This window comes from Ambystoma mexicanum, chromosome 6p (assembly GCF_040938575.1).
Source record: "Ambystoma mexicanum isolate Mex_15411 chromosome 6p, UKY_AmexF1_1, whole genome shotgun sequence".
In the NCBI taxonomy this organism is placed as follows: Eukaryota; Metazoa; Chordata; class Amphibia; order Caudata; family Ambystomatidae; genus Ambystoma; species Ambystoma mexicanum.
In genome coordinates, this window is record NC_090935.1 from 409,086,554 (window position 1) to 409,113,959 (window position 27,406).

Here is a 27,406-nt window from a genome sequence, read left to right on the forward strand (position 1 = left end):
TGAATGGACACAGAGCGGAGCGCCAGTCAACCATCTTGATGGAGGGTTGAGACCGTTGTCCCCAGCGCTTCGCTCGCACTGGCGCAGTGTTTTTTTTTTCTTCTCAAGAGTAAAGGAACCCTAGTTGTTAGGGAGAATTCTCTTATAAGGCTAATTTCCCAAACCTAGTGAGTCCCCCAGCAGCTTTGCTGGATTTTTGGGGTTTGTTTTTTTCTCCTGCTAAGAGTGAGACTCTTTTCCTCCCACTCTTAGGCATGATTTGAGGTATGTCTTTGACTCTTTGTGTGCTTATGGGCTATGGGGTTTTCTTTTTAGTCCATAGGGTATCATCTATTGTTTATATGTGTGTTACACAGCACCCTCAGTGCAGTAACACAGGGGTGTCATAGTGACCCCCAAACATAGATCCATACCCTGGGACGGACTACTGTCTCCCAGGGCATGTAAAGTCACCATTGACTTTACTAGTCCTAAATTGTGAACAGAACCAGTACAAACCATCATATTGTGGAAGTTCTGGAAGGGGTTAATAATATTGCCCCTGGGTCTGTTTTCAAGGGGGCACTGTCCAGTCCCCCCCTTGTCGAGTTTCTGGCTAGTGGCAGTGGTTACCACGCGAAATATTCCACCGGAATATTCTCTATGGGATTTTCCCATTGATTTTAAACGCACCACTTTTTGGTGCAATGTTAAAGATACCGCCGGTTTATTTATTTAATATTAAATTAATGGTTGGGTCTTTTTGCCAGAACTCTTTTCTAAAATGGCGTTCGTGTCCGTCTCTGTAACTCTGACCAAGGTCGAGCCCTTTGTTCCACTTTTTGGCAGGCTTCTCCACAGAAGCCCTCCAAATGGTGCCACTCTGTCTGGGTTCCACAGGATGGGTGGGGAGGGGAATTAGCACCCTGGACTGCGTTGCCTTAGCAACTCAAGTCGCACTCTGTTCCGATTGGGCCAGTGGTGAGCCACCCAGCTCACCACTTAGCATGTTTGAGTGACAGCTAGGCTGTTGAATGGGGGTTTTACTGCATAAAAGCAGGGCCTTTGGGACTGGAACTTCGGAAGTCGCCACAGGACTTAAGAATCCGAAGAGGGAAGAAGCTGAGCCATCTGCAACGACGACACCACCGGTGAAGCCCTGCTGCAACTACCTCACCACTTTCCCGACGACAAGAGAAGATCTTCTGCTGGATGAGTCTTCTTCCTCTGAGCTGGTGGGACCAACCAGTTCGCCTCTTTCGCCTTCCAAAGACGTCTCTTGGTCGAATCGCCCGTGCCAAGCACCCCGGCGGCCCGATAGCCAAGCTTCACCACTTTGACCGCAAATAAAAGGAACGCACCTTTTATCGACGAACTCCGCGGCTGGTTTCATCCCTGTGCAGTGCAACGACTCCACGTTTCCTCCTCCCCTGGTCGAAACAACGAACTGCAACCACTGCCAGGAACAACTGCCACCGCTGGAGCTCCCTCTCTCTTTAAGGTACTGTGTCCTGCCTGGCCTCCCTTTCTTCGGTTTGCCCAAGGTGACCCTTAAATCCTTGGCTTTCCAACTGGGTTGGCCCCAGACCTTCTAACTTTACCTTCTTGAATCGCCCCAACCTATTTTGAACATTCTGCAAAGACTTTTAGTGCATTTTAAACCGTGTGATCCTGGGCACATTTCGCTTTGCTCCATTTAAAGTGGGCTTGGCCTATGAACTTTGGCTCTACAGTGTATACTGCCTTTATTCCCTTGCTGAGAACTCCTAAAAGTGTTGGGACCTGTTTTATTTCTATGCTCTGCCTTTTTCTCTCCCTTTAACTGAACTATTGGAGTGCCATCAGGGTACGCGCTCACATCTGTTTAAAAAAATCATGGTGTTTTAACTCCGACTTGTCTAATAGTTATCAAGGGAGGTGTGTATACTTTACCCGACTGTGTTTTAACTTGCTTTTGATTTAGAGTGCTAGTATATTGCCTAAAGTGTGTTTTAAATAAATAATTATATACTTTTTATACAAAGCTCTGGTCAGTGTTTGTTTGCTCTACTGTGTTTTTAGCCCTATTGTGTATACTCTATATACTGCCCTACTCTTCTTGAGAGAAGTCTGAATGCTCAGCCACAGCTACCAGGTAAATCTGGGCGGTGCAGACTGCTACCAATTGGGTTTACTGCTTACTCCTGTAGTCTTAATCTTTTTGCACTGTTCCCTAAGGGAACTGCACAGGATTCTGCCTGACACTGGTGTACAGCGGTGGGATTTGTATTGAGTATACATTTTAGAGGGCTTCTGATACTTTAGTGCAACTAACCACAAAGCTTAGCACTATAAAAGCTATTTTTTAACAAGTCAGCTATGGAAAGTTACAGCCAGGAGTCCCTTTCTGCAAAAACTGCTGATTGTTTAAGAGTTCTTTGTAGACATAAGGATCTTCCTGTAAAAGGCAAGAAATTTGAACTTATAGAAAGCTTGTTAGAGAATCAAAGTCTGGGTAGTGGTTCAGAGGAGCCTACCTCCCCAGCAAATAGAAACCACAGTCATGAGGATGATATGAATCAAAGTAATGATAGTATTGTTGTAGAGTTAGAAGAGGAAGAGGAAACTAATGTAACTGTTCCCACTGGGCCTCTGCCTGCTCTAGCACCTCAGCCTGTGTCTACTGGACCTTTGTCAGGACCCACACTAAGTCCTGCATTCATTGAACTGGAAAAAATGAAACTTGAATTAGAGTTCAAAAGAATTAGTGCCCAATCTGAACAAAAGCACCAAGAACTAAGGCTCAGAGAAATGGCGCTCAAGCATGAGCTAGAGATGAAGAAAATGTCTGTTGAAAATACTTCTTTCCCCGGATCCTCTAGGAGTTCCAGTCCCAAAAGACCCCGGATGCCTAAAGAGATTGTTGTGGGTATGCATGAACCTAAATTGGATGTGTTGGATTGGTTGGCTATGTGTGAATATAATCATGGGCTCCAGGACATCACAGGGAATCAGTTGCTTCCATGGTTGTTCTCTAGGCTCCCCCCTGTTTAATCTGATGTGGTAATGGAGTTGGGGGAGGTGGATAGGGTGGACTATGAATGTATGAAGCTAGCTTTAATAGCTAGATTTGGGAAGACCCCTTCCCAGTACCTTAAGAGGTTTAGGACCCTCAAAAAGAATGATGGTACCCCTTGGGCTACCTGGGTGAATGAAAGTTTGAAGAACTTGGAGGGATGGATTAAGGGTTACAGAGTGAACACTTATGAGGGAATGAGAAATCTTGTTATGTTGGGAGTCAATTTATGATGCCTGCTCTCCTGAGCTCAGACAGCATTTGGCTGATTCAAAGGATATAGATCCTAGGAAGCTAGCTAAGGCTGCTGACTTGTGGGTTGCCAACAGGGCCACTCACAAGGATTCAGGGGACACTCAGAAAAAGGATGAGGGAGGTAACTCGGCCAACGATCACGGCATGAAGACGTGAGGTTTCGGTGCTCCCGTGGCCGCCAGCCGTATCCTGTAATATCCTGCCAGAATAACAACTGCCCATATGAAGGAAAAGGTGTTTTCAGGTGTCGGAACATACCTGCTCTCACGCCTGGGAGCCAATGTGCGAAACCGGCTACTAATTCCAAAGAAATCAGCCGATGAAAGGTGGAGTGACGGCGGCTGACAAGAATCCAAGATGGCCGCCAGGCACTGTTGAGCGCGAACCCAGCAGCGCTGCATATCCTGGTGCCCGTGGAAGGGTAACTGCACGGAGATACCCGCCACCTCAGAAGGAGCAGACTGTCTCTTCCTCCTTGCACGGACCAACACAATATCAGAGAGCGAGCAGTGGTGACTGGACGGGAGGATCGACTGCGAGAGGAGATCCCCTGCTCCTTGCCCCCCTCTCCCCGAGTGGGCGCGGGCTATCCGTGTATCGTTGAGTGCCCGCCGGCCTACTGCACTGCCGACCTCCGGTGAACACCGGGAGACGAAAATCGAGAGACCCGGTAAGGAGAGGAGAGGATGGGCCCTGAAATCTGTCCCCCCTACCTGAAAACGCTGTGCGGGAGGAATATCCCGATCCCCTCTCTGCATGAGCGGTCCCCCACCTGATGCTGGACCACACAACGAGGGACCTACCTTGGGGCGCCGGGTAGCGGACAGGGCTTCCCCGCCCTGAGAGATTGCCGATCGAGTGCTGCTTGACCCGGTGCTGAACTGAGGCCTGCCTGCTCCTCCAGCGCGGGCTCTGTAGAATTGTTGCACAACCGCACTCCGCACGATACGCAGGCCCCCAGCGGCAGTTCCTCCCAACCCGAAGTTAATTGAGAAGGGCAACCTGACGAACATGGTCACTGAAACTGTATTGCTGCCCGAATCTTTGCTCCAGCACGGTCAAGGGCAGTGTGTGCTGGTTGACTAGGAACAACGGCGGTGACCTACCAAAATAAAAACTACCACCTACTAACCGAGGGTCCAAGCAAGCAATACCCTAATATCCACGCAAAGAAAAGAACGATGCGCATATGAGAAGGCGCAGCAGTGACCGCAACTCGCCCGCTGCCGCAATTGAACCACATAAGTGAGCCAGGGGAACCGGCAGACCCGTAACATACGAACAGTGAGGTGATGAAGGAAGGCTCCACACCCAGGAGGGAGCAGAAACAGGCCGACATACCATGCACATAGGCAAGGCACTCCTGCACCCCTCAAAATCGTGACACCAGCATAAAACCGTCCCTATGCACATCCACTGATCCGCGCTGTGGCGAAAAGAACAATTATTTTCCCGCCAGTGGATAATAAAAGCACAGCGCTCCAAACAGTGAAGAGCAGTGCATGCCACAGCAAGCATAGGCACGGACAACAAACTGTAAACCATAGCCGCCCCTGGCACAACAGAATTACGAGGTCACTTCCCTGGTCTGGGCACTTCCTGGAAACTCTGTGCTCGACCAAGCCTGACGGCCCCATGGACAACTAAGCCAAGATAACTTTGTAACGACACTGCTGGCCCCTCCCAAACACAAAACAAATCCCTCTTCACATTACAAGACCTGCTTCGCAAAATGGGAAAGGACAAGCCCAGGAAACCTCCACACAAAGCAGGATAGAACAATATGCAACCACTCCACCGTCTCGCTCGCCGAAAGGTCAGCATCAATCGAATCTGAGAACATGGAAGATGACATCTCCCTCAGAGATGTGATGGGTGCCATTGCCAGCTCTAGGGCATCAATGGAAAAGAAAATGGACAGCATTGGCGCTGAGGTATCCCTGTTGAGACATGATCTACAGAAGTTGACTGCACGCACTGGAGCAACGGAAGCACGCATATCGGAGACCGAGGACAACCTGCAGGGAGTCAACCGCCAGATGACTGGCATGTTAGAACGAATAAAATCCCTAGAGGGAAGAGTGGACGAAAGTGAAGGAAGATCAAGGCGCAATAACGTCCGCATCCTTGGCCTTCCCGAAAAGGTGGAGGGAGGATGTATGGAACTGTTCCTTGAGAGTTGGCTGATGGACATATATGATACAGAGTCCTTCTCCAAATTCTTCTCTTTAGAGAGAGCCCACCACATCCCATCTGGCAGGATCACACCTGGTGCACCGCCGCGTGCAGTCATAGCAAGACTTCTAAACTACAGGGACAGAGATGCCATACTACAAATGGCAAGAACGAAAGGATCCATCACCTATAACGGCTCGAAAATCTCCTTCTTTCCCGACTTCACCAGAGAAGTCCAAAAAGCGAGCCAGTCCTTTGACCCACTTAAAAAACGCCTGCAATCACTGGGAACCAAATATGGCCTGATCTTCCCTGCTCAACTCAAAATATATCACAAGGGCACAACAGTACATTTCACGGATCCCAAGGAAGCTTGGAACTGGGCGGAAAGACATATTGAAGGTGACTGGAACATACGGAAGAAGGCCGGAAATGACCGTAATAGGCCACATCCAGAGAGACCCCCGGATAACAGACCACTACAGCAGCAGGAGGAAGTGCCACAACAGGAAAATGCATGAAAGAAAATAGCAACAGATAAAGCAAGTGAAACCACTGGAAACGAAATAAAAGAGAATCCAGCATAAAACAAATTCACATGGCAGAAAGTATGTAATGGCTGGCGGCTGGAACCGACCCGCCCCCTCTAGCAAGAAACGAACGCACAGCGCTAGGCAAAAGTTCCAGACTGCCTAGATATACTGTTTAATTGGTGTTTGAACTGTTAAGGGGGGACAGATGCTTCAGTTGGGGATGAAGTATGGGGAGGGGGGAGTTTGGCACAAGTTTAGAAGATGGAAAAGCTCAATGAAGCACTACACACTATATGAAACAGTGTTAATCGAACGACAACTACTGTTCCCTGCTGCGAGGCAAATGCGTCCAATGCCCCTACTATGGGAGGCTCCACTGCCAGCTGGAACCATGAACATGAACGTAACTCTGCAAGACAATAAGAACAAAACCTTAAAATTGCTCACCTGGAATATAAATGGCCTAGGAAACAGCCTGAAAAGGAGACTTGTAAGGCAGTTCCTGAACAGGCATAGCCCGGATATAGTCTTCCTAACAGAGACCCATCTGGCAGGTACATCCAATGCATTATTTAAGCGATCGAACAACCATACAAGCAGGCTTTACGATGGGAGCCAGAGGAGTACTGATACTAATATATAAAAGGCTACCGCTCATCCTTACCAAAACAATACAAGACACTGGGGGCAGATTCACGTATGTCACAGGCATGCTCTGGAACAAGACGATATCCCTTATGGCGTTTTATGCTCCACCTACTCTCCAAGCCAGGCTTATGGACGATATAACGCCCTTGCTCACCAGCGACACCTCAGACATTCTAGTCCTAGGAGATTTCAACAACGTTATGAGCAATATACAAGACCGTACGCAACAGAGACCCCAACCGACGAACCAACCTGGCTACATTTGTGGAAGCGTTTGGTATTAGAGACGTATGGCGTGACTTGCATCTGGAAGAAAAAGAGTACTCCTTCCACTCTGGAGCACACGCATTGATGTCACGCTTGGATTATTTCTTTATGCCTGCAACATTAACACACACAGCAACACAAGCTGAATACCTTCCACGGGGCATCTCAGATCACTCCCCTCTACTCATGTCACTCACGATGTGCAAACCAGCTCCCCCACCGGTATGGAGATTGAATAACTACCACCTAGGCTCTCCCGAGCTGATTGAACGCATACAAAATGCAACTACAGAATACATCGAGACAAATGAGGGATCAGTGGAAAATCCCGCTATACTCTAGGAAGCATACAAACCGGTGCTTCGAGGAGAAATCATCTCCTGGACAGCCGCACAAAAGAAAATATACCTGGAATCATTCAGAAAGGCAGAAGCAAACGGAAAACAGGCAGAAGAAATGTATCTAATCCAGGACTGCCCAGATACCAATAACGCCCTGATATTAGCTCAAAAGAAACTGCAAAACATTGCGTTGGACAATGCCAAACAGGCACACAGAGCAATGAGAGCCAGAATATATGATACTGGGGACAAGGTGGGGAAGGTCCTAGCCTGGCTTGAGCGGAGAGATGAAGGACACAATCAAGTGAGAGCGATTGTGTCCCAAAACTTGGAACCCCGCCTGACGGATGAGGACATAGCTGAAGAATTTGCAAGATTTTATGAGGCGCTATACAAGGCACCTGCAACTCCCCATGAGATCTCCATACTAGATGAAATCACCCTTCCGTCCCTCATTGAGACCCAGATTGCTAGCCTAGAAAGAGACATCACGGGAGAAGAAGTTGCAATGGCCATGATGCAGCTCCAATCTGGAAAGACCCCTGGGCCAAACGGCTTTCCCATAGAAACTTGGAAGAAGATAGGCTATAACAACCTAGCCCCCCATTTACTCAATATGTTCCAACAGGCTCGAACAACAGGATGCCTGCCGGCGGACCTAAGGAAAGCTACAATAATCGTAATACCCAAGGTAGACAAACCTCCGGATCAATGTAGCTCATATAGGCCCATCTCCCTCATAAACAGCGAAACCAAGATACTGGCCAAACTACTAGCGACACGCCTACAACAGGTCATAACATCTCTAATCCACCCGGACCAATGTGGCTTCATGCCCGGCAGATCCACGAGAATGAACATAAGAAGAATACACTTGGTCATCGAGCGTGCCCAGACCCTCAACACTCCCCTGGGTGTTCTTGCAGTAAACTTCGAAAAGGCGTTCGACTCTATTCAGTGGGAGGCACTCTGGGCTATCATGCGCAAAATGGGTTTTCGAGAGCAGTTTGTATCCTGGGTTCAACTGTTATATGAGGCACCAATGGCTGAAGTCCGAGTGAACGGCTGGACCTCACGCTCTTTCATCTTGGGAAAAGGGACCAGACAAGGCTGCCCACTATCAGCACTCCTCTTTGCACTGGCCATGGAACCACTGGCCCAGCTGCTGAGAGAAGCACCTACATGGAGTCGCATCCCGGGTGGTCCGAACTGGGAGGACAAAGTCTCACTATACGCAGACGATCTATTGCTATATTTGAGGGACCCCAAGATGAAATGCCCGGTGGTGACACAGTTGCTCCAGAAATATGGAGCCTTTAGCGGCCTGAGAGTAAACTGGTCCAAATCCACGCTATTTGCACTAAATGCTCTAGGTAGTGAGGTTCCTGAGCCCTGCCCATACAGAATAGCTCCTGAACACTTCCAATATCTGGGTATTAAGATCACGAGGAACCTTGATGATTACATACTAAATAACCTACAACCCATTACGGAGCGGTTTACAGGTGATGTTCAGCACTGGATGTCCCTACCTCTGACCCTATTAGGCCGAGCTGCACTGTTCAAAATGCTGCCACTTCCCCGCTACTTATATGTGCTCCAAAATGCCCCTCTACATATACCTGTGAAGGAGTTTCGGAAAATAGACAGCATACTTAGAAAACACTTATGGGGCGGTGGACGCCCGAGAATTGCCCTTCAAACACTACAAAGGTCAATATGGGAGGGTGGGATTGGCCTACCACGGCTACAGACATACTACTGGGCCAGTCAGATGTCGGTAGTAAACGACGCAATGCACGCAGACCCAGCACTGCCACATGTACAGGCATCGCCCCCCTTGGAGCTGTACAAGGCAATACTCAGAACGACCCCCCGGAAAATGGCACCACAGACGTCCTGTATTTGGGCAGAATCACATACCTTTATGGGATGGGGAGACAGAGTCACGCCAATCCAACCGTTATGGAATAATAGAAATCTCTGTGAGGTAGCCAAATTACCAAAATGGCCAGCATGGACGGGATGTGGTATAGAGAAAGTGGGTAACATTATAATAAATGATGCCATTAGATATTACGAAGAATTGGCTCTATCCTTTACCCTCCCTGAGGCAGAAAGGTACCATTACACACAGCTTCAGCATGCACTCCAACAGCACCTACCTACCCTTGCTGACATGCCAGACACTACTCCAATAGAACGCAATATAATAACAGATCGCATTCAGGCTAAGGTCACCACAGTAATGTACAGTGCCATCACCTCCTTTGCCACAACGGAACTGGTTAGGCTCAAGACAAAATGAGAAACTGAGGTTGGGGAAATTTTACCGGAGGACTGGGTTCAGATACTAATGTTCCCCCGGGAGGTAGCCATATCAACCAGACTGCGATTAGTCCAACTGAAAATACTACATAGAATGTATTACCCGAGGGTAGCCTTGTACCGCTGGGGCAAGATAACGGAACCCAACTACCTACGCTGCCATAGAGAAGAAGGAACTTTCTTGCACACGCTGTGGGAGTGTCCAAATATCCGCGATTATTGGCAGCAATGCTGCAACATCCTTACTAGAGTGCTAAATCAGGCAATCCCCAGATCAGGCTACTACTACTGGGAGCAGACAGCGAAATAGATTTGTCAAGATATGAAAAGCACTGCCTCATGACAAAAACTGCAATAATTAAAAGGAACATAGCACAACTATGGGGTGCTGCGGAGACACCACAGATAAGCCAGTGGATCATTGATGTACAGATTTGCATTGCCATAGAGAGGAGAGTGTATAAAGCCAGGGGATGTCCCGAAAAGGCGAACAAGATATAGCAACTATGGGAAGATGTGTTGTGAACTCTGAAACCTGACTTGATATGACATCGCAGAATGTAGAATGCGCATGGCAGCAGGGGACCCTTCTCCATAGTTTAACATTCTTTATGTGACTTTGTATGATTTACTTGATTGAGTATTCCATCAAACATTATTATTGTTGTTTTTGTGTCCTGGCCCAGTGAGGACCAGTGTTTGTATGTTACAAAACCAATAAAAATGTAATATTAAAAAAAAGAAAAAGGATGAGGGAAAGCAGCCACCAAAAGTGAAACCAGAGAATTCTAATACCTCCCATACCAAAGAGGGCCACAAACAACAAAATAACCAGGGTAGGTGTTAGGAGGTGGTTACATTTACTTCATTGAGTTTACAATCACATCAATTCAGCTGCTGCCATGTAACCTAGTTACCAAGGAACCTTTGTTGTTATGATTAAGCAAAGGTTCCACATTCTAGCAGCAGAGTGAGAGAGGATTGAGAGCAGGAGGACAGCCACAGCTGGGGGCCTTTCTCTTGGATGAACTAAAGAAATAAAGCCTCTCTATAAAGACAAGCATCAGCGTGAAGCGTGGTCATTTACATATTAACATTGGCGACGAGGATTGGGCCAAGGAGAAAAGGCCCCCAGCAGCAGCAACACTGCAGCAATATTGATTACAGTTTGGATGCAAATGGACGGAGTGTTACACTAGATGTGTTGTGTAATAGCAGGCGAGAAACACGGCCATCCTCCTGGAGCGGAGTAAACCAGCAAAGCGCATTTTGGAGCAGAGCACCAAGAAAGAAGTCAGTGCCTGGCAGTGGAGAGAACCATAAAAGCATACTGGAGCTGAGCACGAATATTGAGGAGGTTGGATGACCTGTGGATCACAAATTGGATCACCTGTGGATTACGGAGGAGGCTGACCTGTGGATCACAAATTGCAACTACCACAGACAGCGCTGACAATATCAGCACAGGTTCCACCTGAAATCACACCTTATAAAATTTAAGTACAAGTAAGTGACAGTGTGGCTGTGTAAGGTTTCCTACCTGGGGGTGACATTAATTAATTCACAACATGGCAAACGTCCCAGCCCCAATTTTCTTCCTGCCTACACCAGGTGAGCCCAGAGTGCGTTGGATAGACTGGAAAGAGGGTTTTCAAAAATATGCACTGGCAGCATTTGGACCCAATTTCTCCAATGAGCGCAAAGAGGCGCTCCTATTTCACTGTTTAGGTGCCGCAGGACAGGAAGTGGTCAAAAAACTACCAGAACCTCCAGACATTCCTGATGGGGGTCCATATGAGAAAACATTAGCAAAATTAGACAAACACTACTGTGTTGAAGAAAATATAATTCTTGAAAGGTACAAATTTGCCACGAGAACTCAAAAAACTGGAGAGAGTATTGAGGAATTTGTAACTGCTCTTAGAGGTTTAGCCATCAAATGTAGATTTGACCATTGTCGAGATGAGCATGTCAGGGACCAACTCATGATTAAGTGTTCTAATGATAACATCAGGAAGGAGTTATGGAAGGAAAGAAATCCTTCTCTTGATAGAGCAATTGAGATAGCGAAAATGATAGAACACACAGACAAATGTATACAAATGCTTCAAGTGGATAATACATCTCAAGATAAGCCCAAAACTGATGACAATGAAGCTGCCATACATAAGGTTTCGAGAGTGATGCAGAGAGGTGCGGCAACTGCGCGTCGCACTTGGCAAATGGGTAGGAGACCTGAGGGTCGCCAAGGTCCCTTTACCAGAGCATGGGGACAAGGATCATCTACCAGAGGGTCGCCCAGTGAGAATGTTACATTCAGGGGTGGCAGGGACTCAGGTTATCCTAGAGGTGCATCAATTAGGAGGTGTTTCAGATGTGGGAGTCTATATCACAAAGCATCTGACAAAGAATGTTATGCATCAAACATTATATGTAATGAATGTGGGGTCAGAGGACACATGGCTAGATGCTGTAGGAATTTTTATACCGCCCCAAGTCAAATACATGAAGTCAATGCAGATCAAGAATTTATATCAATTGATGATGCTGGTAGAGAAGTTATATTTTCAGTCAATGCCATTGATGGGAAGGTCAAGAAAAAGAAACCATATGCAACTGTGTTAGTTGGAGGGGTGCCAGTATCAATGCTCATGGACAGTGGAGCAGATTATACTTTGATAAGTGTGCAAGTGTGGAAGGAGAAATTTGGATGTTGTACATTGTGGGAGAATGTAGTCAGAGCAAATGCTTATGGAGATGTGCCCATAGAAATTTTAGGGTGCTTTGAAGCTGAGCTCCAATTCAAAGACAGGAAGGCGTTAGGGACTATCCATGTAGCCAACAGAGGTGGAGAGCTGTTGTCCTGGAGCGATCAGGCAGAGCTCAAGATAAGACTTGAAGCAAGCCACCCAGAACAGGTTTTGACTGTTGAAGGTGGAAAATCCGGTGGAAAATCGGTCTCGAGCATTGTTATGGAAGGGGCCAGAGGGCATATGAGGGGCACTAAGTTAGGGTGCTTGAAGGGATTTGTGCACAAAATTCGTTTGAAAAGGGATGCCATTCCCAAAGTTGCCAAATTACGGACCATTCCCTTGGCCCTGAGAAAAGATGTAGAGAGTGAATCGAATAAAATGGAAAGTGAAGGGGTGATAGAGAGAATTGATTCCTCAGAGTGGGTTAGTCCTATTGTAATAGTGAGAAAGAGCAGTGGATCTCTGCGGATATGCATAGACCTTAGACACCTGAATAAAAATGTAGTGGCTGACAAATTTCCTTTACCCAGAATAGATGATTTATTGGCAGGGGTGTCTGATTCCAAAGTATTTTCTCTTATTGACCTCAAATCTGCATATCACCAAGTAGAATTACACCCTGATTCGAGAGATCTCACAGCTTTCATTACCCCTATTGGCCTTTTCAGATGTATAAGAATGCCATTTGGATTGATTTCAGCAGCTAGTGTATTTCAGAACGTCATGTACAGATTACTGGGAGGAGAGAGAGGTGTCATGTGTTACCAGGATGATGTGCTAGTATGTGGGAAAAATGAAGCAGAACATGATAAAAGGTTAGAGAGAGTGTTGAACATATTCAAAGAGGCTGGCCTTACAGTATCGTTAGAGAAATGCATATTCAAAACTGACAAAGTTGAATATCTAGGTCATGAAATTACAGGTGAAGGGATCAAACCCAAAGAAAAGGCCATAGAAGCTATTCGCAAGATGGAAGCACCAAAATCCAAAGCAGATATACTATCTTTTCTAGGTCTGGTTGAATTTTATGGCAAGTTTGTTAGAGGGTTGGCAAATTTGTCAAGGAACATGAGGATGTTGACTCGTAAAGGTGTTACGTTCAAGTGGAATGAATCTTGTGAGGAAGAGTTTGGTAAGATTAAAGATGCTATAGTCAATGCACCCATCTTGAAAACGTTTGAAGAAAGTAGACATTCATTACTATTTGTGGATGCAAGTGACTATGGTATTGGGGCAGTCCTAATGCAGGAAGATCAGGAGGGCTTACACACCATAGCATTTGCCTCTAGATCTCTCAAAGGACCTGAGAACAGATATTCAGTGGTAGAAAAGGAAGCATTGGCTTGTGTCTGGGGAGTGGAAAAGTTCAAAAGATATTTGTGGGGCAGAGAATTCACAGTATGTACAGACCATAAACCCCTAATAGGAATATTTACCAAAGGTGGTCTGGAGGGAGTCTCCAGACGCATCATGAAGTGGGTGACATCCCTACAAGGCCTGCAATATGATATGCTTCACATTAGTGGTGAAACCAACGTAGTTGCTGATGCCTTATCCAGATCAGTAGTGAGAGAAACAGTGTCTGAGGAGTCTCCTCTGACTCGTGAGAAAGGTGTTGAAATATTTCAGGTTCATGAGTCAGTAAAGAAAGAGGAGTGGGACAATGCATGTTCAGAGGATGAATTGTACCAGAGAGTTTTAACATTGGTGACGCAGAACAGAATAAGAAACTATATTGGTGATTTAGGCGGGTTTGCCAAAGTTAAGGAAGAACTCTGGATTGATAAAGGATACTTACATAGAGGACATCAGATGGTTGTACCTATTAAAATGAGAAAATTAATAATTGAGCTAGCTCATGTTGGGCATTTGGGACTGCCTAGAACCAAAGGCTTGGTTAGAGCAGAATTTTGGTGGCCTAATCTTGACAAAGACACTGAAGAAGTGGTCAACAATTGTTGTGATTGCATTGAAGGTAATAAGGGTCTCAGGATTCAAAAAGTACCCATGACTGTTAGAAAGCCATCCACAGTTCCATGGGATGAGGTTGCTTTAGACTTACTAGGGCCTTTCAATATCAAGGGTGGGAGAGACACCTATGTACTGGTTGTCATAGATTTATTATCCAAGTGGCCCGAAATATTTACACTAAGAGACATATCCAGCAGTAGCATCATTAAATGTTTGGAGCAATTATTTTGGAGAGAGGGATTCCCCAGAAAGTGTTTATCAGATAATGGGACCCAATTGGTTTCCAAGGAATTTAGAGAGTTCTTGAGTAACCATGGAATAGAACAAGTAACCACTTCATTATATCATCCCCAGACCAATGGGTGTGTAGAACGCTTCAACCGCACTCTCATGGATGCAATTAGAATTGCGGTAGCAACAGGAGGTGACTGGATCAGGACCATAATGGAGAGAACATTCCAATATAGACTAGCACCACACAGTGTTACGGGTGTATCCCCATTTGAACTATTAAGAGGGAGGAAACCTAACTCACACATGTGTCCAGGCTGGATGGGAAGGTCAAAATTCGTAGGAATAGATCTGGAGGGAGTGAGAGAGAAGATATTTGAATCTGGGGTCAGATCCAAGGAGCAATATGACAGGAAGAATGCTTGTAGAGAATTCAGTCTTGAGGAAGGTGATTGGATCAAGATCAAACTTCCCACCAAGGTGCGCAAAGGTGCATCCATGTTTTCACAGCCCAAACAAGTTGTTAAAGATTTGGGATCTTCGGTGCTTGTTAAAGGGGGTGGGGTCTGGAACAAGGAGAGGATAGCAATTTGCAAAAAGGTAAACAACAACTTGTAACTGCACTGCAAGGTATTTAAAGCAATTTAATTATTTCTTCATATAGCGGTGTATCAGATACTATGTAAATAATGAACTACTTATGTTCAATGAAATCTATTATCTGGTTTAGGCAAATACTTATATTTTGGTAAAAGGAAGGGAGGTGTTAGGAGGTGGTTACATTTACTTCATTGAGTTTACAATCACATCAATTCAGCTGCTGCCATGTAACCTAGTTACCAAGGAACCTTTGTTGTTATGATTAAGCAAAGGTTCCACATTCTAGCAGCAGAGTGAGAGAGGATTGAGAGCAGGAGGACAGCCACAGCTGGGGGCCTTTCTCTTGGATGAACTAAAGAAATAAAGCCTCTCTATAAAGACAAGCATCAGCGTGAAGCGTGGTCATTTACATATTAACAGTAGGCCACCAGGGAAACCCCATCAGGCTAGTGTACCTTCTGGTCACCACCCAGAAGGAGGTCAGAACAAGCCACCATTCCAGAGAGCATTTGGAATATGCTATGTCTGTAAGGCAACTGACCACATCAAAGGAGATCCCAGATGTAAGGGTAAACGTGCTGGGATCAGCATAGTCTCCTTAGCCTTCACTCCTGAGGAGGAAGTACAAGTGGCTACTGCTCACTTTGAAGTCTTTGCTGAAGACCCTTTGAGTCTTCAGGCAAGTGTAACCTTAGAGCCTATGGGTCTGGTTAGCAACCAGACTAGGGAAATATATGACTCCCTACCACCAAACCCTAAAGTGTATTACATGGACAGTGTTCTCATCAATGGCCAGGGTACTCCTGCCAGGAGAGACTCTGGGGCTAGCAGAACAGTAGTGGATGAAAGCTTTTTCAAACCTGAGGATGTGGCTAAGGCACCCAAAGGTCCCACTAGAAATGCTGAAGGCCCTGTCCAGATGGTTCCTATTCTACCAGCCCTCGTTCAGTGTAATAACATGACAGTGAGGATCCCTGTCAGTGTTAAGACTGAGGTGCCTGGGAGAGTACTGTTGGGGAATGATCTAAAAACTCTAGGAGTAGTATCCAGTACCCCCAGGCCTCCCAGTATGGATACAGAACCTAACCAAATTGGCGAGAGAGGCCACCTTAAGGGACCACTGTAAGCCTGTGGGAACCTCTACTGAGAACCCCACTACAAGCCCTGGTGTTAGTACGTTGACCTCTAACCCAGGCATATTTCAGGCTACAATGTTAGGGAAATGGGAGCCCGAACCAAGCTCCATCATTGTTCCCCCAGTTTTAGAGTCTTTGACTCCCCCTGCTTCTGAGGAAGAGGTGGATAGACCAACTGGACCCCTACCTAGGCCTAAGAGAACTGGTCATTCTCAGTGCTGGTGGAAAACCAGAAAAGAAAAGTCTAAGGCCAAAAACCTACAGACTGTTGGACCTTCTACTGAAGACTCCAATGTTACGCTCACCTGGTTCCCACAGGGGCGTCGATCGGACCCGGACAGCTGCGGTCTCCACCAACGTAATGCGTAGTGCCGAGATGACTGCCTGGACTGGCCCGCCTAATCTCATCTGCTTGATCCGTAGAAGTATTCTCCTGCAAGTGGAGAAAGGGATTTAGCTACCCGTGGATTTTAGTGATGGCCTCCCCCCACTGTTCTCGTTCTCCCCTCTTGTCACCTCTGATATCCCCTTTTAGTAACCTCACCTTATGTTTTTAAATGATGAGCTCTCCATCCTGCATGGCATGCAGGGGCGCGTAGATACCAGTTACTTCACTGGTTTTAAGGTGCTGGAGGAGTTCCGGAGCAATATTGACACCGGGGGTTTATAAAGTTCAAAGAGTTCAATATGTCTGATGATCCCTCTTATTCCATTCCCTTGTTGAATTGCAACTGGTTCAAAAGAATATTGCCTGGAGGCAGCTGATGGCGTTCAGGTAAGAGTCTGTATTACCCAACACTATCCGGTAAAAGTTGCATGAGTTTAACTTATTGTTTTCTCCCTTTATAGGTGCGGCAAATGAAGATGAGGCGTATTAAAGGGTAATGCCTCCGGTGGTAAATCAGGTAAGCCTATGGTGGTAAGAAATTGTATTTGTCAGCTCTCTTGGCTCACCTTGTTGTTTCTTATGTTTTCCCCCAGGTGCTGGAGTTCGGCGAAGAAAATGATGGAGGCAGCGCCGGATCGAAAAATGCTGTGAGGACTGGTGAGTATGGCGCGGTGCGGCAGCTGGCGATGCGAGCAGAAAAAATGTCCTTTTCAAGTTCGAAGACGTGATGGATCCGGAATCAGGTAAGAATTGAAATAATGTTGGTATTCTAACCTTTCCTTCTTCTTTCCTCTTTTGCTAGGAGCTCTGGATTTCGAGACCGGCGTGGCTGAAGACTGGATGCTGACTGCAGGCACAGTGAGCGTTACGCTGCTGGATGCAGAATAACGCGAAGCGTGTGTTGCTGATCGGGCGTGGTTTAAATAACCTCCAAAGTAGTTCCAGGTAAGAAGTTCCCCAGAACCACACCCGAGTAAAAAATAGTCCCTGTAACAAAATAGTGCCATCCAAGCCTCACATTGGCTTGGATTCAGTTGCAGCATGGTCTGCATGAGGTAAGTAATGTCTATGAGCCTGGCACCTATGGCGCCAGGACTGAACCCAGACAGCCCCTAGCCGGGGTTGCTGGGGTTTTAATAAATATCTGGATGCCTGCTCCCGGGGCTGATGAGCTTGGTCCGGATGCCCAGGAGTAGGCATCATGACATCCAACCCAAATCCTAGTATTGGGAGTGAAACTCCTAAAATAGGTGAGGTAATATCTAAGAGGAATGGGAAGCAGGTACAATGCCTAACCCCAACCCCTCCAACCAAGAGGCCTGAGATCCAACCTGCTCCCAACAGAGAGGTGGTGAGGAACCTTGGCGGCCCCTCTAGATCTAAGAGAATCCTTTATAAGGACCCCATGAAAAAGCCTAACAGAGGTTCAGAAGTTGTACCACCTTCTGAGGGACTGGTCAACCAGATCCCCTATAGATTTAACAAGGAAGATGTTGCTCAAAGGGTTTGTAGGTCATATAGCTTACAAAGGAAAATGTTTGATTTATACATTGAACACATGTCAAAGTGTCACCAACAAAATGCTGATGGTCTCTCTAGGATGTTTATAACCGACTAGAGGTATGAGATTCATCCAGGAGTGGATTCAATCCTCCTGTCCCTTAGTTAGGGGGGCATGGGGGGGGGGGGGGAGTGTTAGGGAGAATTCTCTTATAAGGCTAATTTCCCAAACCTAGTGAGTCCCCCAGCAGCTTTGCTGGATTTTTGGGGTTTGTTTTTTTCTCCTGCTAAGAGTGAGACTCTTTTCCTCCCACTCTTAGGCATGATTTGAGGTATGTCTTTGACTCTTTGTGTGCTTATGGGCTATGGGGTTTTCTTTTTAGTCCATAGGGTATCATCTATTTTTTATGTGTGTGTTACACAGCACCCTCAGTGCAGTAACACAGGGGTGTCATAGTGACCCCCTAACATAGACTCCATACCCTGGGACCGACTACTGTCTCCCAGGGCATGTAAAGTTACCATTGACTTTGCTAGTCCTAAATTGTGAACAGAACCAGTACAAACCATCATATTGTGGAAGTACTGGAAGGGGTTAATTATATTGACCCTGGGTCTGTTTTCAAGGGGGCACTGTCCAGTCCCCCCCTTGTCGAGTTTCTGGCTGGTGGCAGTGGTTAGCATGCAAAATATTCCACCAGAATATTCTCTATGGGATTTTCCCATTGATTTTAAACGCACCACTTTTTGTTGCAATGTTAAAGATACCGCCGGTTTATTTATTTAATATTATATTAACGGTTGGGTCTTTTTGCCAGAACTCTTTTCTAAAATGGCGTTCGTGTCCGTCTCTGTAACTCTGACCAAGGTCGAGCCCTTTGTTCCACTTTTTGGCGGGCTTCTCCACAGAAGCCCTCCAAATGGTGACACTCTGTCTGGGTTCCACAGGATGGGTGGGGAGGGGAATTGGCACCCTGGACTGCGTTGCCTTAGCAACCCAAGTCGCACTCTGTTCTGACTGGGCCAGTGGTGAGCCGCCCGGCTCACCATTTAGCATGCTTGAGTGACAGCTAGGCTGTTGAATGGGGGTTTTTCTGAATAAAAGCAGGGCCTTTGAGACTGGAACTTCGGAAGGCGCCACAGGACCTAAGAATCCGAAGAGGAAAGAAGCTGAGCCATCTGCAACGAGGACACCACCGGTGAAGCCCTGCTGCAACTACCACACCACTTTCCAGACGACATCTGCTGGATGAGTCTTGTTCCTCTGAGCTGGTGGGACCAACCAGTTCGCCCCTTTCGCCTTCCAAAGACGTCTCTTGGTCGAATCGCCCGTGCCAAGCACCCCGGTGGCCGGATAGCCAAGCTTCACCACTTTGACCGCAAATAAAAGGAACGCACCTTTATCGACGAACTCCGTGGCTGGTTTTATCCCTGTGCAGTGCAACGACTCCACGTTTCCTCCTCGACGAGATCCTCTCTTTCCCTGGTCGAAACAACAAACTGCAACCACTGCCAGGAACAACTGCCACCGCTGGAGCTCCCTCTCTCTTTAAGGTACTGTGTCCTGCCTGGCCTCCCTTTCTTCGGTTTGCCCAAGGTGACCCTTAAATCCTTGGCTTTCCAACTGGGTTGGCCCCAGACCAAACTTTACCTTCTTGAATCGCCCCAACCTTTTTTGAACATTCTGCAAAGACTTTTAGTGCATTTTAAACTGTGTGATCATGGGCACATTTCGCTTTGCTCCATTAAAGTGGGCTTGGTTTATGAACTTTGGCTCTACAGTGTATACTGCCTTTATTGCCTTTGGGACCCGTTTTATTTCTATGCTCTGCTTTTTTTCTCTCTCCCTTTAACTGAACTATTGAAGTGCCATCAGGGTACGCGCTCACATCTGTTTAACAAATCGTGGTGTTTTAACTCTGGCTTGTCTAATAGTTATTAAGGGAGGTGTGTATACTTTACCTGACAGTGTTTTAACTTGCTTTTGATTTAGAGTGCTAATATATTGCCCAAAGTGTGTTTTAAATAAATAATTATATACTTTTTATACAAAGTTCTGGTCAGTGTTTGTTTGCTCTACTGTGTTTTTAGCCCTATTGTGTATACTCTATATACTGCCCTACTCTTCTTGAGAGAAGTCTGAATGCTCAGCCACAGCTACCAGGTAAATCTGGGTGGTGCAGACTGCTACCAATTGGGTTTACTGCTTACTCCTGAAGTCTTAATCTTTTTGCAGTGTTCCCTAATGGAACTGCACAGGATTCTGCCCAACACTAGGTGTGTGGTCTTTAACTCAAACATTTTTATTTTTTTCTTTCCCGGATCCCTCTTGCGGCTTCTTGTGTCAGGGAGCCTTTCTTTTAACCCCTTCTTGGAGGTTGGGGGGGGGGCAACACACATACACCAAATGCCCTAATATGACATAGAGATTGGGTATTTCCAATCTGCACAAATTAACTCAACATCAAAACAGTCTTGTATTGCCTCTTCTGGTCCTACTTCCCAAACCATTTTTTAAAGGGTCAGCTAGGTGCTATGTAAAACCTAATAACTCAATATCTAAATTCCTGGTGTGATATAAAAGAATGACATTAGTAACACAGTGACACACAGACTGGTTCCGGGGTCGTCGAGATTAAAACCGATTATACCGTATTTTGGAGGATTCGAATATATTGCAGTATAGACGTATGTGATGAATTCAAGTCACACTTTTGCTCTTTGCAGGTTTCAGATGGAAATATATAGACTGACCGCAGCAAGGATCCAGGCACAAAAGCGTTGAGAACATGGAAATGAGTAGCATCATAACATACTAGTGAGAGGCAGATAGAATGAGGTGTTATTGTTGATTCCTTTTATTTCTTAATGTCTCGAAGTAGTTTAGGTTTGAAAATGTATTTTTTTTTTCCAAAAGAAGGTCACTTTTTCTAACCAGCAAGGCCTTTGCTGCACACCACACAGGTGCTGTCCAGGTTTATTCCGCTACCTCTGATTTCCTAGCTAAGCATTGTCACTATTGGACACTTATTAAATCTCAGCTGGAATATCACAGTGGTTTTCTAGCCAATACAATCCAATTATTTTTGGTATTTCATTGTTTTAATAAATATGCCGGTTCCTCTTGAATGGTTTTGTGTTATGCTTCCTTTCTTGAATACCACCATACACTCTTGCAGGTTTCTAAGCATTGCATTCGGTCAGACTACCAAATAGGGGCTTAGGTATCTTAGAGACACTTTGGTTAATTTGCGCCATTGTTGGCAGAGTCCTGGTATCATGGAAGGGTTCACAAAGTGCCTTATACTATTAAACTCTAACCCCCCACAACCAGGCATATTACTTTCTTACACATGAGATATAAATGAGCAGTCTGAACATTGTGCATGTTAATTACAAAGAAACTGAAGCGAGTGTGCAAGCATGTGCATGTCTTTGTTAGAGAGCGAGAGATATTTCACATTTAGACATCTGAACATCCATAAACAGGTGTATTCGCAAATAGCTGTATCTCATTCTCGCTAACTCACAAGCACTGACGCTCACTTTCACTCCCAATCACCGACATCAAATACGATCATTCATGGGTAAAAAGGAGACTTAAAAAGAACAATAACTTAAAGCATTCTTTTAAGGCAAAGACTAGAACTAAAAAGTATCATACCATCCAGGGTCGATTTAACCTATCTAGACACAGCTCATGTGCCATGTAAATGCTGGGGATACGTCGAATTCCTGCTCGGCTAATGCACGATAACATCAAAAACGGTCTGCTTGGTGACCCCAAAGCTGGATCAGTCATTGCGGAAATATGAGCGATTTCTTCCAAACGTTCGTGTTCTAAAAGGGAACCAATAAGTAGCATTAGTGATCAACACGTACAAGTATAATTGCAAGAAAAAGTGAACGGCAGAGTTGTCTTTGGGTGAAGCACTGCTGGCAATACGGCTGCTTTTTCACACCAGGCTACTGCTTAGATGTACTTGCACAATTGCAATTGTTTCCATGGACAGCTTATCGCAAACAAAACAAACACTGGCAAAAGCAATAGATTGGGATTTGTTCAAGGGAATTCCTTTGGGTGTACACACTGCATCCAAGAAAGATGGAAGGGGAACGCTGGCTAACACTGTTTTTTTACAGGAGTTCTGAGTGCTTGGGTGACCATCAATAGTCCAAACGTGCCTAAGAAACGGTTATACCAGCATAGTACAGTACAATTACCAAAAAGTAAATCTTAAAATCTGTCTAGTGGACTGAAGAGAGTAGATGATGCCCAAATTCATCATTGAATCATACATTAAGCATCCTCTGACAGCAAACGGCAGAGACAGGATTTATTTCCATACAGCTGTGCAGAAATCAACAAGGAAACGTGCATAGTACACCCCGTCCAAGCATAGAAACCTCATGAGTTTTAAAGTATTTATCACAATGAGCCTTACACAGAAGAGGCACTATGATACATTTAGCCGATTATATTAACAATGATTAGGCGAAAGTGGGCACTAGAGGCTGAATCAACATGTGCAGTAATGAGTCTTTAGCTATATGGTTGGTGTTAGGTTTTGATATTTGTATTAGTAGCAAGTTCACAGGAGGGAGCGGTGTTGCCCACACCTCTTGTATTAGCATGAATGGGTTGGACCCGTAATGCTTGCGCCAATAAGGACAATGACGTTTTTCTAGTTTTTCAATATACAGGAATTAATTTGTTATTTAAGTAGGTCAACTGACACGTGTTTCGACCCATCAGAGTCTTCCTCGAGTTTGAATCAATACAGATGTTAAGTAAGGTACATTTTAAAGTGTAGACATTTTGTTTTAGAGAAAATATACATCTATCTGTATGAATGAGAACGTTGTGCTGCCTGATTTGAAAACTGCATTGCTTTGTATTTGCTGAATGAGACTTGTCAGCTTGTTGATTAAAGTGCCTCACGTTCATAGCTTATCATAGAACTTAGAGCATTTGGCAGGCCGGTTAACACAAGATTTGCGCAATGGAGCCCCACTCCTGTTTCCTTACTCCTACGGCTGCTCTCCACAGAGTTCTATTGTGTTTCTATCCTTCCCACAGAAGGTAAACCCCTACACGCAATGCACTTTGCTATGTCCTCCTCACTAATTCCGATCTTGCTTTATTGCGGACTACGATGCCTCATGTTTACTGCTTAGTTTAGAACTTAGCTTTAGTAAACTGCAACTATGCTAAAAATGCTTAATTGCTCCCATCAAGACTGCACACTCTGGAAATTTTGTCGGCTGGTTGTTGATCCTGTTAGCATAATTTAATTGAAATCTTACCTTTTGCCGAGTCCCCTGTCTGCTTTAACGCCAGGTACTCCTTGCACGCAGTAGTTACATTGAACTCATTCACGATTTTGAACTCATTTTACACGTGTATGGTCTTCAACAGCACATTGGATTAGCTCTTTCGACTCAACTGTTGATCATAACACCCAAAAATGTTGTTACTTTAACAGTTGTGGAGCTCTGTCCGCCTCAGAGTGTTATTATTATCCCATGCTTGTGCGTCAACCTAAACACTTCTAATGCTACCAAATGTCATTGTGTACAATGTCTAAAAACAAAACGTTGACACTACTGCGTCTCAGTAGTATCTTGGGACCCCCTTGCTTAGGAGCCTCCTTGGTTCTCAAACGGCCTTCATCGGGACTTCACAAATGACTTGATCCCCTGTTTTTATTATTTTTTTTTTTACACAGCTGTAGGATAAAAGAAGAGAAGTCTCCTCTTCCCGGGGTCGGTCTCTTCCCAGGTGGTCCTCCCACAGATAGCCACCCCCAGTGTTGGTGTCAGATAGCTTCTGCCCTTCCCTGGGCCACCTGGGAACAAGACTTTCCCAGAGAACTTAGTGATGTTACCGCCAGGTTCATCACAGTAGTCTGGACTACGATGAGACCAACGACCGCTGATTGTCAGATCGTTTACATGAGCTGGACAATCTGTGAGTGAGGCATCCGTGACTACTGCAATCTCCAGCTATGGTTGGCAAAAAGGTTCCCCCTTCATCACATTCTCCTTGCAGGCCCACCACAGGAGATCATGTGCAACCTTGCTCGGGACGTGAAGAAGGTCTGTCAAGCTGCCAGAGAACTGTGACAATCGGGATATGAGGACCCACTGGAGGGATTTCATCCTTAGACGGGCCTCTGGCACCAGGAAAATGCAGGATGCCATGAGACCGGGCAATGTCAGGAAGTCGAAGGCTGATAGATTTTGGGCATTTTGAAATGTCACGACCATCTGCAGAATATGCTGCTCACTCACATTGGGGTGGGGGGGAATTCAAAGCTTTCCCAAAGGAAGAATCTAGGACTACCCCAATAAATTGGAAGCTTTTGAGAAGGTGTCATGTGGGACTTCTTGAAATTGAGGGAGAAGCAAAGTCTGTGTAGAGAGTGGCAGGTGCATCTGAGAAGGTCCAGAGCCTGTTTAGGAGAACGAGCCCTGATCAGACAATCGTCCAGGTAGGGATAGATGTGAATCACTCCCCTCCTTAAATTTACTTCTACCACCGCTATCAACTTGGTGAAGACCCACAGGACGGAGGTGAGCCTAAAAGGCACAAGACAAAACAAACTGATAGAGAGAACTGCTAAAATGCTGAACCTCAGGAACTTCCTGTGCTTGCGATGCATGGAAACATGGAAGTAAGCATCCTGAAGATCGAGTGACCCCATTCAATCCTGGATCTGGAGGGTCTGGGGGATCGGCTAAAGAGTTACCAACTTGAACTTGTCCTTCCTGAGGAACTTGTCTAGTCGTCTGAAGTCCAAGATGGGTCGCAGCCCTCCATTGTTTTTGGGAATTCGAAAGTAAGAGGAGCACCCAGATTCCTCTCCCCTACAGGTGCTGATTCTATTGCTCTTATCTCTAACAGAGCGATAATCTCATGTAAGAGGAACGGATTTGGATACTTCAAGGATTGGTTGCTTGGCGGACAATTCTGAGGCTTTTTTAGGAATAGGAGACAGTAACTATGGGCTACAGTTTGCAGTGCCCAAGCATCTGAAGTAATGCTTCTCCATTCATCCCAATGATGTGTCTGTCTGCCTCGCAACACAGTCCTGTGGACTAAGGCCTCAAAGAGGTTATTGTGTTGTGGCTATTGCGGATGGCAAAGAGGCAGCTGTAACACCTCCCCACCCCGTCCTTGAGAACCACAAGGTAGTCTCATCTGGCCTCAAAGAACTGCCCTCTCGTTCTTCCACTCAATGAATGAAATCAAAAGGAAGGACCCCTCCAATTCTGAGAGGCTGAATGGGTTTGCGGTGGTTGACGAATTGCTGCTCCCAGCCATTTTGCAGTTGCCTTGGAAGCCTGCAGCTTCATTAAGCTCTCATCAGCCCAAGAGACGAACAGTTGTGAGCCATCAAAGGGATATCCAACAGCCTCGCCTGAACGTCCGGGGCAAAACCTGACCTGCATAGTCACGCAAACCTTCTGGTTACAGCACTTGCTGCCATATCGCGATTAACACAATCTGAAGAGTCTAGACCCGATTGCAGAGATTGCCACATAGCGTCCTTGCCATCCTGCACAATTTTGAGGAAGCCTTACCTCCATTGTCCCTCAGGATCGAGTTCGGTAGGAATTGGCACGCCCTCCCATATTGTGTACGAATAGTTGGCTAAGGCACATGTAGCATTAATGGCCTTCAGTGCCATGCTACCTGCCGAAAACACTTTTTCCGCAAGGCATCAAATCTCTTGTCGTCCCTATCTGGAGGGATTGTGGGATAGGCAGCCACCTTTGAGGTTGACTGATGTATCCTGCCTCCTGCAGGATTTACCCTGGGCCAGTAACAACAAGGAGCAGGAACCAGGCTGACCCAGGTATGTAGAAAATAGGAAACACGCTTTATTCTCTTGGTTACAGGTTCAGTATAGAATATAGGAGAGAGAGATCATTAATAGCTTCTTCCCTGGTTCCCTGCCCAGCTCCCAGTCCCTAACCGTCTCCCTTGGAATCTCCAAGAGCCTGAACACTCCAAGCTCCCCTAACATTCCACTCACCTCTTACACTGACTCAGACCTCATTCATACACATGCAGGATACCACATATCCCCCCCTTTTACAATCAAAAGAAAACACCCAAACTCACAACCACGTAAGGACTAACAACCACAATATTTTACTAGTGCTCCTTCCACCCTGGCCTGCCACACCAGGGTCTTGGTGCCGCCACCACCAAGCACAACCTTGCCTCAAGGACAAACAAAACCCAAAACTACAAACAACAACCCTCCTAGACAAAACACCTTCCGCTAAGACTGCCACTCTTGGCCTCAAGTCTGCCACACCTGAGCACAAACCAAAACGCCCCAAAATAGGCTAACTACCTTGCCAAAACTGTGTAGCCACGAATCTTGCAAACTTACACAAGGCCATCACAATAGTCCTTAACATGCCAAACAAAATATAACAATGCTTCATCCCCTCTCCCCTAAAAAGAACATGAAAAAAATTGAAAATATCTAGGAAAAATGACACACGATACAAAGATCACAGAAAACACAACCACAAAAAAGGAAAATTTGTGGCTTAAAAATTGCATAGCAAAAGCTATGAAAAAATGTTAACATGCAATTACTACCAGATGACAAAATTAGTAGTGCATAGCACATTCACCTTTGCAAAAACCAAAATTCAGATGTAAACATTTTAACACTACCAGACGAAAAGAAACCAGTATTGTAGTGCAATTTCAAAATTTTGCAAAACCCAAAAGCTCTGACACACCACTGGGATGAAAAATCAAATGGTGTGACCTGAAAACTCTGAAAATATATTGAAAAAGTGTAATTCAAACTGAAATTAAATCCAGTAACCCCTGCCAGTGTACAGTCCACAACTTACATACTAAATAACACTGGCTAAACACTGTGTGCCCTCCACTACTATTAAATACCACTTGCAAACTGGCGTGCAAAAACAACAAATATCCTCCTCCCACTTGCACCGCCTGGCATCACAGAACTAACTAGGGCAAACCCTAAACTCAACAAAAGGAAACATCTTGCCGTGCGGTTACCTACAACGCAGACAATATGGTGTAGCCCTGATATAGAAAACATACACAACTGTGACAAACTAAAATCTATATTCCCTTCCTTTACCAAACGCACAACTGCGTTGTAAATCCACAAAACAACTCCGAAGAGGGCCCATGCCCTAAGGTCAACTTCACTGGAACACCCTACTGTGTCCAACCTCCTC

General features: G+C 45.7%; 1 protein-coding gene across 2 annotated transcripts in view; it reads right to left on the reverse strand.

Annotated features, from left to right (window-relative positions):
• Positions 1 to 27,406, reverse strand: part of FBXO4 (F-box protein 4) — a 368,809-nt gene that overhangs the window by 95,935 nt on the left and 245,468 nt on the right. For both annotated transcript variants that reach the window (XM_069627208.1, XM_069627209.1), the window contains one exon: positions 21,825 to 22,000. In XM_069627208.1, the coding sequence (XP_069483309.1) occupies positions 21,825 to 22,000 (176 nt within the window). The remainder of the gene's footprint in view (positions 1 to 21,824; positions 22,001 to 27,406) is intronic.